Genomic DNA, 18,857 nt, shown 5'->3' with positions numbered 1-18,857 from the left:
TAGGCCAAGTTTAAGAATTAGGCCTAATTGCAATGAACTACATCTTTTGGTAATCTACCGCAAACACCTTCAGCAATGGTGACATTTCACTCCACCAAAAGGAGTAATTTAAAACATTTTAAATAACAATTAACACTGAGTAAAACTTATTTCAAGCCCTGCTTGAATTCAAAAACGTTGCTTCAACAACGGCTCGAGCATGCCGCAACTTCCATCAACGACAACCAAGCACGGTTCAAACTGTTAAAGACCAATCCCTGATTGGTCAACAAAAGTGGCAAGATGCCAATAGGGAGTAACACAAGTAATCAAGCAAGCACTGAAAATATTTCTAACAATCTATTTATACGTTCCATGACCGCGATACGTCATCCCATGACACACCCTACTTTGCATTGGAGATAGACATCTCAACTATTTCTGATTGAGTGATTTAACAATCTTTCTATTCGTTCTTTCGGCTCAAAGTAGCCAAATACATCTCAACCATCAGGTGTTACGTCATAGGATGATTCCGACGTTGCACGATCATGCCCGAATCAATTTCAGTTATCCGCCGCTGGGACACAGGACGCGGAGTGGCAAAAACATATCGGAGGTAATTTTCAAAAAAATACTTTAACATTTGTAATTAAATTAAAAGCGCTTCAAGATACTGAATAAAGGCTTTTAAGCCCAACATGTTCACCCCTCTTGGAGACCTTTTATTAATTACATACATGAAACAATTTAAATACTATATACAATATAAACATACACATGAGCTTTCAGTTAAAAAAATTAACTTTTACATTCCACCCCCAATTAAAAATAATTCTACATAAAGAGTTTAGACTATATTTAGATAATGGCTTCGTGAAAATGTCAACTATGTTTACATTGGTCCTAACATATTCAATAGAAAACAATTTTTGTTCAATTAAATTTCTCAGAAAATGATATCTGACATCTATGTGTTTAGTTCTCGAGTTTTCAATTGGGGATTTCGAAAAATCAATAGTTGCAATGTTATTACAAAAAATTACAGTTTCTTCGAGTTGAAAACCTTCAATTTCTAAGCTTTTCTAAGCTGTTGATCTCATCAATTATTCTTTTCAACCAGACTATTTATTTAGTCGTTTCTCCCAATGAGATATATTCAGCTTCCATTGTTGATAATGAGACACATTTGTGTTTAAAGGTTCTCCAACTTATCGGAACTTTATCAATGCAAACTATTGAACCCTCCATTGATACTCTATCCTCATGATTTGCAGCATAATCAGAATCTGAAAAACCTCTAATTCTAATACTGTTAATAGCACTTAAATTTATAGTTACAGGTGTATTTCAAATAGCCTAATAGTCTTAAAAGAAAATCCCAATGTTTTTTACCGGGATTAGCCTGGAATTGTGAAAATATATTAACTGCATATGAAATGTCAGGACGAGTTTTTCCGGCAATGTATGCCAAGCACCCTAGCAAATTCCGGTACAGGAGTTTCTCCATCTCTTTGATTTTGCACTCGGTCTTAGGACAATCATCCTTGAACAAAACCGTACCTCTTGAAATTGGAAGGGTAGATAGAAGCACATTATACTCAGAAAAAAGGTTTAAAATTTTGGAAATATAAGAAATCTGGTGAATGAAAATTTTACCATCATTCTCGATAAATTCAATTCCCAACAATTTTCTTGTTTTCCCCAGTTCTTTAATATCATATACAGTTTTAATTTCATCAATTACATTTTTAACTAAATTTTTATTCTTGGCTAATATCAAAATATCATCCACATATATTAACAGGAAAACTTCACTGTTCCTCACGTAAACACAATTACATCCTATTATTCTTTTAAATTGGAATCTCCGGAGAACACTATCTATTTCATGAAGCCAATTTCTCCCGGACTGGTGTAGTCCATATAAGGATTTCTTTAGTTTACATACATAGTTAGGATGCATTTTACTTATGAAGCCTTCTGGCTGCCTCATAAAAAAATTTTCTTCCAGGTCGGCATATAAATATGCATTCTTTATATCAATTTGAAAATGACACCATTTTAATAAAGATACAAAAATTGTGAAAAATAGTCTTACTAAAGAAAATTCCACCACCGGGCTGAAGACCTCAGAATAGGACTCGCCAGGGATCTGGCGATTTCCGCCTGCAACAAGTCTTGCCTTATATCTTACAATCTCATCACGATCATTTTTCTTCAAATCATACACCCACCGGTTTCCCACACACCTCTCTGTTTGATGACTTCTAGTTCATCTTCCATAGCAAGTCTCCAGTTCTTCAGCTCGGGGGTGAATAAACATCGTTTATAGGAATTGGGAATTAATACTTCAACCAAACTAGCCTTAGGGACTTCTTCCTCACTTTCATCAGAAGTAAATTTCTTCCTGGGGTTGATCCCCATTAGTAACTTCCCCACTTACAGGATTTTTGGAAGAAAAGTCAAACAATTTGGGGTTATATTCTATTTTGTGGTCATCACAATATTTTAGTACTTCCTTTGGGGATCTCAATCTAACTTTCTTATTCCCCGCGATTGTGTAATAATAAATATCTTTTTTCTTCCCCGTTTTTCTCTTCTTCACTTCCCGAATCCATTTAACCTTATTACAAGGAGTTCCCTGAGTACTTTCCTTAATACTTTGATCCAACTCTATTTCACTTAAAGGTTTGATAAAATTAAAATTTCTTTCTGCTTTGGATCTATTTAACGATTCCCCTCATTTGACATTCTCATTAAAGTTAACATTCATGGTTTCTGTTATTGTTCTGGTGTTAGAATCCCAAATCCGGTATCCTCGGGTCCGAATGGCATATCCCACCATTATCCCCTTTTTAGCTCTCATATCTAATTTCCTTAATCTGGACTTAGGCAATCCTATGTAGGCTAAACAGCCAAATACTTTTAAATGTCTAACAAAAGGCTTATTCCCACAAAAAAGCTCAAAAGGGGTTTTTTTTTTCATTTCCGACTACGGTCCTGTTTCTTACGTAATTAAAGCACATAGCTGCTTCTGCCCAAAATTCCTCTCCTAGCCCGGAATCTCTTAACATTGCTCTAACACCATTCATAATCGTAAGATTATACCTCTCTACAACGCCATTTTGCTGAGGCGTATAAGTGTTAGTCCTCTCAATTTTTATTCCCTGGCTAGTGAGATAACTTTCAAATTTATCATTAACAAATTCCCTCCCGTTGTCGGAACGAACAGCTTTAATTTTCCTATCAAGAAACCTCTCATTTCTTCTCTGAAAATTCAAAAAAACATTGAATGCCTCGTCTTTACTCTTTAAGAAAAATACGAAAGATTTACGAGAAAAATCATCAATTAAACAATAAATGTATCTTTTCCCCCCTAAGGATTCAGTCTGAAAAGGACCGGCCAGATCCATGTGAATTAGATCAAGAGGAACTTCTGAACGACGCTCAGGAACAGACCCAAAAGAGCATTTTCTCTTTTTACCCAATTTACAAGGTTCACATTCAAATCTGGTCCCCCTTTTAATTTCAAGACCTTGGGTGGCTCCTAACTTACATGTTAAATTAATAGTGTCCATATTTGTATGAGCAAAACGTTTGTGCCACAGCTCCATATCTACATTCACAGCATTGGCCCTTTCAAAGTGATTCTTAATAGTAGGGGTATCAACATAATTGGTACTTTCACAATTTACATAAAAATTTGGTTTGATATAATAAAGTTTATTAATTAATACCGCAGTAAACAATTTAACATTTTCTTTAGTAAAGACACAAATTTTACCCGGATATCATCTTATTTTAAAACCTTGTCGGTCAATACATGATCCGGAAAGTAAATTGCGGCGCAATGTTGGAGCATAGAATACATTATTTAAAGTTATTGTTATCAGCTTCCTGTCTGACTCTATTTTGAAAATTAACCTACCTATTCCTTCTACTTTACTTTTAATATTACCAACTGCCACCTCCATTTGGGTATTTTGAACAGGCTTTAATTCTGTGAACAAACTTTTGTCCCGGCAAAAATGTGCCGTACTTCCTGAATCAAAAAGCCAGGAATTTTCACATTTTGGAATAGTAGAGTTAGCAGAAATTTTGTCAGATTCTTCCACTGAACAAAACATGCCAGCAGCTTGAGCGTCTGATTTAGATTTATTATTTACATTTTTATTTTGACTATCTTTATTCCTGCTCCAACACCGCGAGGCAATATGACACTTTTTCTTACAATAATGACAAATTTTGTTCTTAAAAAAAGGTTTACTCCTTTCATTTGCCACTCCGTGTCTGTTAGGTTTTGAAAAAACATTCATTGCCGAATTTGGTATATCAGGTTCTTTAGTCAAATATTTGATTCTACCCTCCTCGGCTAATAACTCATCTTTTACTTTTGAGAAGGTAAACATACTCTCATTCCATCGGTAAATAGCCTGGACAATACTGTCAAAGTTGGAGGGCAGATACCGAATCAATTGAAAAGTCCGAATCTTTTCTTCCATGACATAACCATTATCAACAAGTTGTTTATGAATTCCCCCCAACCTGGCAGCGAATAACCCAATTGATTCGTTTTCATTTAGTTTACATGAAAAGTAGGACTCCCACAATGTCGCCATCATGGCCAGAGATGGGGGTTCAAAATTACCTTTCAGTGTATTCCAAGCTTCGCTAGGGTCTTCTATATCATCTATCAATCTTTTTACGTCGCCTTCTAAATTTAAATAAATTATTGCCAAAGCTTGACCACATCTCTTAAAGTCAAGTGCAGGAATGTTTTCCCCCTCTAATTTCTTTTGGGTTATTTCCCATAAGTCTCTTTCAATAAGGACCATCTTAATATCTCTGGACCAGGTAGCCAAATTATGGGATCCCAACTTTTCTATATTTCTATAATCTTTATCCATTATCAAAAAATATTTTATTTCCCACGGGCAGACCAAACCACGCACTCTGCAACCACTTGTTGGGGAATGTGTCTTTACCTTAAGTTCATAGAACTAAATAAAAGGTTTACAGAATTCCAACATCAAAAAGCAGTGCAGTCTGCCAGTAAGAAATAAAACATACTCAAAATAATTTAAATACATAACATTTATTCAAAAATATCACAGTATACAACAGGAAAAATGTTTTGCTAAATACCAAAATTAATTTAGATTGTAAACCCCCAATTATCACAGAAATTTCAAAGTTAAATTGTTAAACAAACATATTTAGAAAAACACGAAATATTATAGAAAAATTGTAAAATGTCACCTTCCTGCGCTAAATGCACATGTTTACATTGCTGAAGAATTTTGAGCAAAGCGTAACAGAATTGTAGATTCATCAAACTTCCATCATTCACCGGCCGATAGGCTTGCTTGGTTCGAGAAGAACTTTCTCATATACCGGAACACCAACTTGTGCACACACTGGAATATCACCGGAAACTTCTGGAAATTTAGTTGGAACATCCAGGAAATCCAATCAGGAAGGTCACTCTGTAGGATATCGATGATCTCAAACTGAAGACAGTTTCATTTAACCATAAGAGCACCGGTAAGTCGATCCAGGTATAGGCCAAGTTTAAGAATTAGGCCTAATTGCAATGAGCTACATCTTTTGGTAATCTACCACAAACACCTTCAGCAATGGTGACATTTCACTCCACCAAAAGGAGTAATTTAAAACATTTTAAATAACAATTAATACAGAGTAAAACTTATTTCAAGCCCTGCTTGAATTCAAAAACGTTGCTTCAACAACGGCTCGAGCACGCCGCAACTTCCATCAACGACAACCAAGCACGGTTGCCAAACCATTAAAGACCAATCCCTGATTGGTCAACAAAAGTGTCAAGATGCCAATGGGGAGTAAACACAAGTAATCAAGCGAGCACTGAAAATATTTCTAACAATCTATTTATATGTTCCATGACCGCGATACGTCATCCCATGACACACCCTACTTTGCATTGGAGATAGACATCTCAACTATTTCTGATTGAGTGATTTAACAATCTTTCTATTCGTTCTTTCGGCTCAAAGTAGCCAAATACATCTCAACCATCAGGTGCTATGTCATAGGATGATTCCGACGTAGCACGATCATGCCCGAATCAATTTCAGTTATCCGCCGCTGGGACACAGGACGCGGAGTGACAAAAACATATCGGAGGTAAGTTTCAAAAAAATACTTTAACATTTGTAATTAAATTAAAAGCGCTCCAAGATACTGAATAAAGGCTTTTAAGCCCAACAGAAATGTATGGAGGGGGATTCGGGGGCAGTGCTTCGTCTTACGGTGATAGGGGGCTCTGTAGCATTGGTGGCTTATGTCATCCCTCTTGGGGGGCAAACACTTTTAATTTTATGCTTTTAAATTTAGTATAACATAATATTCTCACTTTAAATTTTCTCTAAAAATTCTGGAAAAATACTCAAAACAGCAATTTTTAGATGTCCCCCATTCCGAAACCCGAAGCACAATGGGGTGGGACTTTTTACCTGTTCTTATTGAGAGGGTAATAAACAATTTGCACCAGGTTTAGCTTTTTTTTTTTGATGTTCGGGTCCAAACCCTATTTTTACTGTACTATTATGCTTTATCTATACTAATACTATAAAGAGAGAGAGCGGATTTTGTGTGTTTATATGTTCGAGGTAGTCTCTGGAATCACTGCACCTATTTGAAAAATTTCTTCACTACATGAAAAGTGCCTTCTTACTGAGTGACATAGGCTATAAATTATGCATATATGTCTCTATACTATTTTTTAAAACTAATAGGTTCTCTTCGCTCTCAATTTATGTTTCATACTGTTTTTTTTCTTATATACGTAAAAACAAACCCTGATTGCTCCGCATCCGCAATGACAGAGTAATAGAAGGTTCTCATACGAACTGAATGCTGAAGATTGGGCACATGTGAAAGACAAAAGTATCACGATGCCAGCAGGAGAACCCTCAAAATTTATAGGGCTCGACCGATGGCATTTTTTGGCCGATGGGGCGATGCCGATTGTTGGCCGATTGTTCAAAGATGGCCGATGGCCGATTGTTTTCCTTCAAATGGCCGATTGCCGATGGCCGATGCTTTTGGCCGATGGCAAAAAAAAAAGAAAAAAAATCTAACAGAAATAAATTGATAAGATTGTCAAGGATTTAAAGGATCATTGATTCATTTCACTTTACTTCCTTTCTAGGAATAAGGAATTGTAATCCCCCCCCCCAAAAAAAAATCAGATTTCGACCTAAATTTTTATTTTACTATCATCCAATTTAAACTTTACAAGTTTTTTCAGCGCATATGTACCTAAGAACATATAGATGACCGAAATATCCATTTTGAACGCATCCTTAGTTAATTATCGCAAATTCTCTTGTGATGTCTTCATGCGCGTAAACTTACGTTACACAAAAACGTTATGAAATAGAAAGTTGAAAACTCATATGTAAGTAGTATGATCTAAAAGTTCGAGGACAAGTTGTATAAAAATATCGTGAATAGTTCACATTACCGAAGTACATCTACAGTGGCTCCCAAAAGTGTTCGTACACTTTGAAATTTTGTAGTAAAACCAAAATAACGCAAAACTGAATTCGAATATGAAGACCATTTTTTTTACACTATTCCTATGCCATTCTGAATAAAACCCAGTAGTTTTTCTCAAAATATTGCCAAATTTCATTTTTGAAATTTGTCAAAAAACGATGAGACAGAGAAAAAATACGCCATAAAAGTCATCGTACACTGAAATATTTTCGAATAAATTCATGATTAAAATTATTATATGTGGTTTTTTTTATTGTTTTTACATTGTAATGACACTGTAAAGTCATTTGCCTTTAATTTTCTGTTTATTTATTCCCTAAGCTTCTGCTTATTATTTTTAAATGGCAGGTATGCGCAGAAAACAACAAACACGATTCGAAATTTGATTTTTTTCCCTCACAGTAGCCATAAATTGGTTTGAAATGTCTCGAAATTAGTTAATTTATACAATTCTATAGTGAAGTGCTTGATAAAATGCTTTAAAGACAAGAATCGGATCAAAACAAGGTAACAAAAGGTCAACTGGCAAAGTTAACAAAGCGTGATCGGAGGTTTACAGTTAAAAAAAATTATGAAAAATACACATTTGAGCGCTGAAAAAGTTTCTACAGAATCGAATGAAACATTTTACGTTTAATTTTCACCTAAAATTGTTCGCCAAGTTCTCTGATTAGCTGGATTAAAGGGGACCCCTTCCCGCAGAAAATTTCTTGTTCGCGCGAAAAGCAGTAAACTTACGCTTTCCGTCGTAAAATAAATGATAAATAAGCTCAAAACGTTTTGAAACAACGTCTTACTTATAGATAAAAAATAAATTCAATATTTTGGGTTAAAATAGTGCATAATTGTCAACAGAAGAAAAAATGAGGAATTTAATCTTAAGAGCTTAACTGGATCAGTTAATCAGGACGGTGAAGGTGTTTTTTGTGTGAGGGGGTGCATAATAGCATCAGGACTTGGAAATTTGGAATTTTTTGATGAAATAATGAATCATGCTGTTCACTTAAATATTTCAAAAACCAATTTTAAACTATTAGCCCAAAATTTGGTAATCAGAAACAACTTTGTTTTTTATCAAGTTAACGATAAGAAGCACACGTTCGAGTTTGGTGCCTCAAAATTTGTCCTTAAGCATAGAAATTTCTCCTCAATCGCCAGATTTAAACTTAATGAAACATATTTGGAGATATCTGGTGGTTAGATTACGAAAATACATCATTGAAACGAAAGACGAACTAGAAACAGTAAGACTCGTAGTGCGGCTGAACATTTACTCAGAAATTGCACAAAAAAAGACAGAAAAAACAATGAAATCTCTTCTCAGACATTTAAAAGCTGTTATTTTTACTGCATGATATTCTACTAATAAAAAGTTAGATTATTTACTAATTTTTTGTTATTTTTTCCGAAGTGTACGAAGACTTCTGTAAAATAAAATTTCCGGCACTTTTTGGTTTTTGATTTTTAAAAAATTAAGTTTTCATGTTTTATTAAAAATTTTCGTGCAGTTTTGTTAAAAATAGATCATAAATCTTATAATTAAATACCTATTCCGAAATATTAATTCTAACCAATGCCATAGGGGCTTATTTCATTGAAAGTCGTGGGTGTACGAACACTTTTGGGAGCCACTGTATCTACAAAATAGTCACCTTGAACGATTATACACTTCTGCCAACGTTCGTATAGCTTTTAGAAGGGCTCCTGGACATTTGTCGCAACCTCCTGTAAGGCCTCTTGCGCTGCTGCTTCAACTTCATCATGGGGAAGAAGGCGACTTTCTTGTTGAGGATGCACGGTTCGATTGGTCAATACTCTTATATGATAAGCAAATAACATTTCGTCGGACTTAGCTCCGTGTGATGTTTACCTGTTCCCAGCAAAAAAAAAAAAAACATTTACATGGACACCGCTTTCTTCCGTCAGGAGAAGATAAAGCTGCATCACAGAAGGTAGCAAAAAATGGCTTCCAGGAGTGTTTCCAAAAGTTATATGAACACTGGCAGAAGTACACAGTCCCTCAAAATGACCTTTTGAAGGTAGATGTGCTTCGGTAATGTGAACTATTCTGGGTAAGGATTTATACAACTTGTTCCCCGAACTTTTGGATCGTACTACGTACAATCTGTATAGGGTGTAGTAATGCTTCTACTTTTTTGTGTGCTGTATGATGGAAGACAAAGAACTACAGCCAAAAAAAAAGGAAGAAAAACAAAGATACTGTTTAATAACCAATTGATTTTTTTTTAAATTGAACACATAACAAAGACTTCAGTAATATTGTAATATTGTATGATTTAAGTAAACTAAACATAGTTAAAAAACATTAAATTATGTTGTTTTATCATACAAAAAAAAAATAAAACTATGAAACCGTCAACAAATTACGCAATTAAAGTGGAAAGATTGCACGTCGACATTTTTTAATCATCAAATTAAACAAAAAAGGTAACAGATAAATTACAATATTAAATCATAATAGGAATATTTTTATACTTATTTAAAATTTATGAATAGAAAAGTTCGCATTTTTCATAAATGTATAACAATGACATAAGTTTTGCGGAAAAAAGAAATAGCGTGAAAAGAGCGAGGTTCTTAAAACGCAGCTCAATAAACAAACTCAATATTTACACCAAGTTAATAACTGAATACATATACTACTTGATCTGATGTTTGCACACGTAATATTGAGCAATTTTAATGTTTAATCTTTTATGCAGCACTACAAACAAATTCAAATTAAATTTTTCAATTTAACAATAATTTTCTGAAATTTAAAAAATGGCATAGTAGGAAATCCTTGAAACTTTTCTATAACATATTATTAAACATATGATGAAAACGAAAATAACTTATTCCTTGATTTTATGTAAAGACATAAAAATAGTTACTTACAACAGAAAAAAAAATCGATCGCTATTAATGATGCAAAAAAGATGGCGCATTACAAAATATAGATGAAATAAGTACAAGAAATACGCAAGATGGCATTTCTTGACCAAAATGAATAACCGCTAATTATTTAAGATATGCTTGAAACGACGAGGATGGGTTAGGGGGGTCACCCTCTGTTTTTGGAGTAACTCACAACGTTAAACTTCGGCCGCAACTTCGACTTAATTTTTTCAGTACAGAACCGCTACCACCAACGTCTCGGAAGAGTTTCTGAATCTACTTCAGCACTTCTGAAGAAAAAATTCAAAAGTCCCTGTTTTCCGAGTTATGCCACCATTCAAAACGTCTTTAATCAATTTCTTACATGAATACTCTAAATTCTTCCTAAACAATAGATAAAGCTTGAAAAAAGTCTCTAATTTTATGAATGGTGTTAGTTTTAAACAACTCAGAAGTACAACTAGAGTTTAATTTCAGAAATTGAGGGAGTGGGAGGAGGGGCACGCAAGTGTTCTCGGAAATACAAAAAATAGTCGGAAAAAAATAGAGTTCAAAATAATCATAAATATTGAGCAGAAAAACCCTTTTAAAACTTGCACCCGAGTTTGTTTTGACGTGCAGTGGCGGATTTAAAATATAGCGAATGTTGCAATTGCGCGAGAGGTCCCATATACATAGGGGCACCGTAGGAGTTACAAAAATGCTTATGATAAATGTTTTACAACTTTTGTGATAGAGAAATAGGGCCCCAAAATATATTTCGATGGGCCCCAAACATGTAGCTCCGCCGAAGCGATACAGAAAAGACTGCATTACTGTGGTTCATATTACAAATATCGAAAAATTAAAAGTTACCGTCGGTTCAACGGGAATCTAACAAAATGAAACAAAACCGGTTTCTGCATCTCATATTTGTTTTCATAGTCTCCAGTTCTGCAATATATCACTAAATGATCGTCAGTCTGAGATGCTATATTAATTTTGCTTTGAAATAAGTAATTAATAGCCACAAAAAATCGGTTAATAAGCTTTTTAGTACACCCGATCGAAAACAAAAAGCGAAGTGCACAACTGGAACGTGCGCACATCCCACATGCGAAAATTTAGCCTTCTACAGCTTACCATTTTTAAGTTTTGACTTATGAGAGATACATACATACATCCAGCAGCAAGAAACAACGCAATAATTAACTGGTTTGGTACCTGAATGCAGTATTAAAAACTCTTTCAGGGGTGACTATAGAAATTCATACTGAAATTTAAGTAAACAATTTTGTTTGAAAACAATAATTCCCTTTACTTTGTATTAAAATGTAAAACAACAAAAGTCCTTTTTTTTTTCAAAAACATCGGCCAATTCCATCGGCTTTTCGATGTTTTTAAGGCCGATGGGCCGATGTTTCCTGCAAGTTAGCATCGGATGCCGATGCCGATGGCTAAATCGTTGAACCATCGGCGCCGATGCATCGGCCAGGCCGATGCATCGGTCGAGTCCTAAAAATTTATTCATGTATTTGAGGATGCAGAAGATAAGCTATAAAAAAATATGCGGCATTCTATTAGCCTATGACATTGAAAACCATTTAGAGTCACATAATGTTTACGTTTCAAAATTTAATTAAATGAAATATAAATGCGATTTGTTTCGGGAAAATTAGTTTTTGAACTCAAGTAGGGTAGATAGACGATAATAATCTGTGTTTCTGAAAGTTGCATACATTCAATTAAGTACATTTACTTTAGAAAATTCTTAACTGAAAGAGTAATGTTACACAATCACCATACCTTCAAAGTTAAGAGTTAAAACTACAATTAATAAAAAACAGTGGATAGGAAAGAATGTGACAAAGAGGAGGAAAAACTAAGTAAAAATTATTTCTGGAACTTTTCTTCATGATGACCATATTTAAGCATTTAAATACGATATAATCAACTAATATAGCTCATAAATATCCTACCAGAATGTAATTCAAAAAATAAATAAATGAATAAATAAAAAATGCAGGCATATAAAAAAGCAAGTTTCCTGGGAAAAAAAGAGTACAACATGTGAAAAAGCACTCCACGATTAAAAAAGACTCACCTCTTAGTAGAAAATGCAATATTCATTCTAATAGCTAATCTGAATTCGATCACATAAGAATTTATTTGGAATATTTTCGTGGTCTTACATATGTATGAAGTCGATTAACAGTTAAAGATCCTGCCATCCTATCAAGCAGCATTTAACAAAATCGGTCTTATAGGCGGCGACGTACTTTGGAAACTAACCTTAGTTTAAACATATAACTTTCTGACTCCGCTCCTAAACTCAGATAATTGTATAAAACAATTTCAACATTTATGTTAACTTTTAAACCCTGTTGTTTTATGGCAAACATTTTTTGACGACATATTGCAAGGAGAGCGTCCGCAGAAATACTACGACTGTTGTTCAATGTCAAGCAATGTAAAAATTAAAGGCAAAATTTGTGAATGAAGCGGACACTCAACAGGGGACTTTTTTTTACCACCACCGCAGAGAATCAATGAAAAATTTCTATTAAAACATGATTGATACATGTAAACCAGGAATGTAAATTAATGTTGATCGACATGTTAATCAATTCAACACTATCAAATATCAATTAACAGGCTTTTTTGATGTTTTTTACGGAACTGCAGGAACTTTATTTAGAGATATAAAAACCGACCATTCCACACATCTCCTCCAGAATATCTCCTACAGAAAAACTCCATATATTTACTTTGAATGTTTCCTCCAGAAAGACTCCGTATAGAAAAAAAGGGGGAATTAGGAGAATTTCTTCAATAGGGTACTCCTCTGGACTTCTCTTCATGCTTCTAACATTAAAGGTGATATGCCAACAATTTTATTGCGCAACTTTAATTTGTCTAATATATTCAATGAAATTAGACCCCAATTAAATTCAATACAGAATAATATGATTTTGAGTATTATTCTTACAGCTCCAGTAGCATATCAGTTGGCTCATAATCCTTGCATCCACATGGTCCCTGTATATTTGATTTTCCAATTTAAGTGATTACAATATTCAATGAAACTTTCTTATGCCATCACCATCATCAAACGTACAACTATACGATATGTAGTGCAACGTTACATACAATAAGATTGTATTGTTTAGTGGGAATTATATGTTTGTTCTCTCTTAATATTGAAATGAAGTAAATCAATTTGTTTCAAACCGCATAAAAGCAGAACAAAAAAATATTGCTTACTAAAAATTTTCAAATTAAAAAATATATTTTTATGTTATTTATTTAAGATAGATAGTTTTTTTCGACCCGAACTAGGTAGGGACGGGCTTCTAGCAATTCAATATATCTCCAAACTCGATATAACGCCACCAAAGAATCAGATCCAACAGTGGCGTTATATCAGAGTTTTCTTGTATATGTATAGCAGGATTTTTTGTTTTCATTACTGTAACACAATTTTTTAAGCATAATTTATTCCATACTAGCTGCGTAGCCCGGCTTTGCACAGTCTACCACGAAAATAAGTGATGCTTGTGCAACAATCACGCTTTAATAATAGAAAAAAGAAAAAAAAATAAAATTTCCCTTAAAAATAATTATTCTCAAAATTTCCATAACGACAAATCTGAAAGTACAGAACAAATTACACCCATTCCTCTATCAATATAACTAAAATCCTTTACAGCCTTGGTTATTTTTTTTTTAATTCCAAGAAAGCACTTAAATCAAAATTAGGAGTATTTTTTCAAGTGGGATTTGGAACTGAGAAAATCAGATAATTATTTCAGGTAGAAAGAGCCACCTTAAGCTATTTTCCGGTCCTCAAAGGGTTTGGTACCTTTTTGGCATTTGAAAACCCAACTATGTTCCTTCTCGGGTGCCCAAGTACCTCCCTGCCAAATTTGGTTGAGATCCGACGCAATCTGTGAATTTGTATAGAGAACGTACACACACACATATATATATATGCACATATATTCTTTGTTTAATTTATGTAGATTAGCAAATATTAACAATATCTGTCTTCTGGAGGCTACTAATATTCTCTTGTCACTGTCTTCAAGAGATGGATTGATTATTTCAATAGTACAATAGTGGGAAGGACACACACAAACACAGTATTTAAAGTAATAAATCCATACTTAATAAAATTGCATAACAAACAAAGTCAATTAAATTTAATTTATAAAATTTTTAGATTACCAGATGGCCTTTCAATATACAATTGAGGACATCACTTCTTACAACATTGAGCATGTATAATCCAAACAATGCCAAAATTTGAGTTAATAAGGCAAATGGTGCGAACTGAAAGAGAAAGAAAGAAAGAAAAGGCAATTATACAACTAATAACATGCACATTTTTAATCAGTTTTATTTCAAATGAAGTTTAATTTTGATTATATGTGTATTCTGAGATTGTGTGATCAGTTTTCAGTAGAAAAAGATAAAACGGTTCAACTTATGTAGCTCCATTATTAAGAGTATGTTACTGTTACAACCTTAAAACATGTGTCTGTGATTTCCAGTGAAAATAAGAGGCTTGCTCCTCCCCCCCCTAATGCAGATTACATTACATGGGGGGGGGGGAATTGAAATAACTGTTTTTCATGTGTCAAATGTTACAGGATGTAAAAAAGCTTCTAATATGCAGGTCAATGCAATATTGAAAAATACTCTGGTAGCTACTTGGAGGGGACGTTTACTCAATAAAGTATCATTGAATTTTAATGCAAACTCCTATCTTTTCTCAAATTAACAAACCAATTAATTTTTACTGTACAGACATCTCATAAAAATACTTTTATATTGGTTCTCAAGAACTGCTTCATTTTTTGTGGTTGCATATTTAATCAATTAATTGCAAGAAATATTGCAAATAATTGTAACATCTTCATTGTTATAAAGTTTACCTTATGTGCAATAAGGTAAACTATATAATTCAATGCTTTCTATCTCACTTAGTTTTATAAATAATATTTTGACAATCACAGATTTTTACCTTACGCATAGACATCATTCAAGCAAGTTTAAATGCAATTAACTTTAAATTAAATCATATACTTGGAATACCTCAAAAGTTGACATTTTTCCAATAAAAATTCAGTTCCAGATATCTGGAAGGTAAAGGGTACTATGCAAGCAAAAACGTTTCCAGGAGGTGTGTTTGGAGGCTTTTTACCACAAAACCAGCACGTGAGATGTGCCAGCCAGGGGTCCAGAAAATGTTTTTCCTTCTAACATTTCCCCCAATCCATATGAAAATTTCCCCAAAATTTTAAGATACATATAAGCTTAAATAAAAATTCTATATCATTATGGGTTTAAAAAATATGTGTCAGCAGTGTTGCTCTAAGTACTTGGCATATACGTAGTAAGTCAGCAAATACAGAGTTGCGAGGGGAAAATTTTTTAACTGCTAAAAAATAATTTGAACATAAATTTATTGAATGCAATACTCTACTACTTCTTGACTCATTATACATGACAATATCCAACATTAGAAATTACTGAAAAATCTTACTAGGACCAATGAGTGAATATATACTGGTCAGCAGACATTATCATCGGTCCATGTTAAAATTAACGCTAAATAACTCACCACATTTTTATAATACTATACAAAAAAAATTGATGGGTACAGGGACCACTAATTATTTTTTTATAGTGGTCCAAGGCCAGTTTTACTAATCTGGGACCAGTGAACCAGCAATGATTTCGAATGCTGATATCATATACGTGAAATATATAATTTTATAAAGTATCCCACTTATAAAAAAGTAACAAGTTAAACTTTGCCATGAATTTGTTATTTATTTTCTACTATTCCCTTTATCAAAGCCCCCCCCCCCTTATCTTATTCCCCCTTATCAAAGCTTTAACAAAAAAAAAAAAAAAACAACATGCGGCGGCGGAGATCATTACAGCAAGCATTTACTCCACGCACGTGGAGGGAAATTGCACAGGGTTACCACGATGGTGTTCTCCCACAGTGAAAGTTGTGAGCGACATAGGAAGAACTAGAGCCACTATAGAGACAGGCCGACGCATCAGCTTAAGTTTAGCAATTTTAGATCGGATTTTTCATTGTTGCACTGCTTGGGTTACCACAACAAAGTTTCGGATTTTGCCAAATTTACAGAAAATAATATTTTATTTTATAAACAATTCACGTGCCACTAATAACTGCTTACAGTGAACAATCACCAACACGATAACTCGCCAGAAAAGACTGTTGTATAATATATTCAGACATAATTGGTCTTGCCATTTAAACAACCCTCTATTGTCATCATAAATATATACGTATCAATTTTCTCATTGTTTGTCTCACTGTCCGGTAGATGGCGCCATGAGTAGGCATCAGCTGTGTTTTTTCTGTGGGATATAAGAAGTAAGATCACAGAGGGTTTGTGTGGTATTTGGTGTGTGGCTGTCTCATAACATGGTGCTCTTTTTTCCTCATGTCCGAATAGTATGTGTTATTTAGAATATTCACCTTACAGGTATGAAGTTAACTGTTCATCCATCCTGTTTTGCAACGTACACTGTAATTTCTTTAACTTACCAACTATTTTAGACTTTTAAATAAAAGCTTTTTATAGCAGAAGTATCTTTCCTTGTAATGTGTAATATTCACTCTGCTTAGTGTTAGACAGTATTAGAATATGTCAGATATCTTCGCTAATGGCGTTTGATATTCTGTACATAACATTTGGTTATGGGCAGTTATCATGCTAGTTCTAGTATTTAATTGTATAAGTAAGGAAGAATATTTTTGAATGACCTTCATTATTATCACTAGTATTTTGAGTAAAAGTGAAATTATCATTTGTTTTCCACTTAAACATACACCTATTCGGACTTTGAGGAAAATTGCACAAGATGGCCGCCAAGTATAAACAAGAATGAAACGATGTATGAAGATGGGGAGGCCATGTTTTATCCCCATATAAAAGTTTTATTTCAATAGTAATAGTTATTTCTCACAATTTTTTGAGAAACATTGAAATTTTAATGAGGAATTTTTCGGAAATTTAAAAAAAAAAAGTAGAAATTGAACTTTAAATTTTTTTTGAAAAAAAATTTTTTTTTTTGCTGGACTTGTCTGTTATTTTCCAAATTGAAATATGGCACTAATTCAGCCTGCAATTGAAAAGCTGAGTGCAAATAACTACGCAAGTTGGGGAAGAGACATTAAATTCGTACTTATTGAAAGAGGAGTATTTACGACTATTAATACCGACACTCCTAAAATAAATAAAGAGACAAATATTACGGCTAAAGAAGTTGATGATTTTATATCTAAATCGCAGACTGCACTTGCTCTCATCTATTTGAGCATTACTTCATCATACAGACAAATCATCGAGTCATGCGATACAGCGAAGGAAGTCTGGATTCTACTGAAGACACATTACGAACCAGATAATCGGTCCAGACATATGCAGCTCTTCTCTGAACTATTAGTTTGCCGTCTACAACCTGAAGAGAAAATTGACTTATTTTCGTCAAGAATATGTCACATCGCCGAACAGCTGAAATCCATTAAGCAACCAGTTCCTGAAATCTACTTGACCTTTCAACTACTAAGACATCTGCCTGATGCATTCGAGCCAATCGTCCAAGCTATTCTCAGATGGGATGGCACTAAGTTTAACTACAGAGATGTGCTCCTTGAGCTGATTTCTGAGGAATCCCGCCTACTCCTTAGAAAACAGGACAGGACTGCCAATTTTCTTCCAGAGGTCCAGTACACCAAGAGGAGGATGAGATGCTACAGATGTGGACGATGGGGACACAGTAAACAGCAGTGCTGTGTTCTGACAAAAGCCAGGAGTGACGACTCATCTTCAACGGAAGCTGACCGTACTACAGGTACAGACAAGAGTCTAAACAAGAAGAGTAGAAATAAGAGTTTCAAAACCAAGAAAAGGTCCAAGAAATCTTCCAAAGGGCATTTCGACTCCAGAAGTTCTTCCGATGAACATTCCGACTCCAGAGATTTTTCCAGTAAAACAGGTACTCTTTCACTTTTTACACAGGCTAGCTATACAAGCAGCAAACAAACCCAGAATGCATTTGTTTTTGATTCGGCTTCTTCTCATCATTTTGTAAAAGATAAATCTTTTTTTGTGAACTTTACTCCAATAAAAGAAGAAATGTCAGTAGCTGTAAAGGGTAATACTTTTCCAATTGAAGGTAAAGGAACTGTAAAATTGAAAATAGGTCATCAAATTTTTAAATTTACAAATGTCATGTATTGTCCAAAATTGCGTAGAAACCTGATTTCTGGTCCTCAACTTGATGTTAAAGGAGCAGAATTTGCAGGTGGTAAGGGTAAGGTAAAAGTAACTCGGCAAGGTCAATATCTTTTTTCAGCCACACTAGATAATGGTGTTTATTATGTTTATCCAAAGGTTCTTAAGAATATC

The 18,857-nt window shown here is 34.0% G+C and overlaps 1 protein-coding gene across 1 annotated transcript in view; it reads right to left on the bottom strand.

Moving 5' to 3' along the window:
• The window catches only part of LOC129226910 (probable C-mannosyltransferase DPY19L1), a 126,347-nt gene that overhangs the window by 55,579 nt on the left and 51,911 nt on the right, over positions 1–18,857 (bottom strand). The window contains exon 10 of the mRNA XM_054861540.1: positions 14,626–14,730. Within this exon, the coding sequence (XP_054717515.1) occupies positions 14,626–14,730 (105 nt within the window). The remainder of the gene's footprint in view (positions 1–14,625; positions 14,731–18,857) is intronic.

The sequence above is a fragment of the Uloborus diversus genome, chromosome 7 (genome assembly GCF_026930045.1).
Source record: "Uloborus diversus isolate 005 chromosome 7, Udiv.v.3.1, whole genome shotgun sequence".
Lineage (NCBI taxonomy): Eukaryota > Metazoa > Arthropoda > Arachnida > Araneae > Uloboridae > Uloborus > Uloborus diversus.
This window is presented reverse-complemented; position numbering and strand designations above follow the sequence as displayed.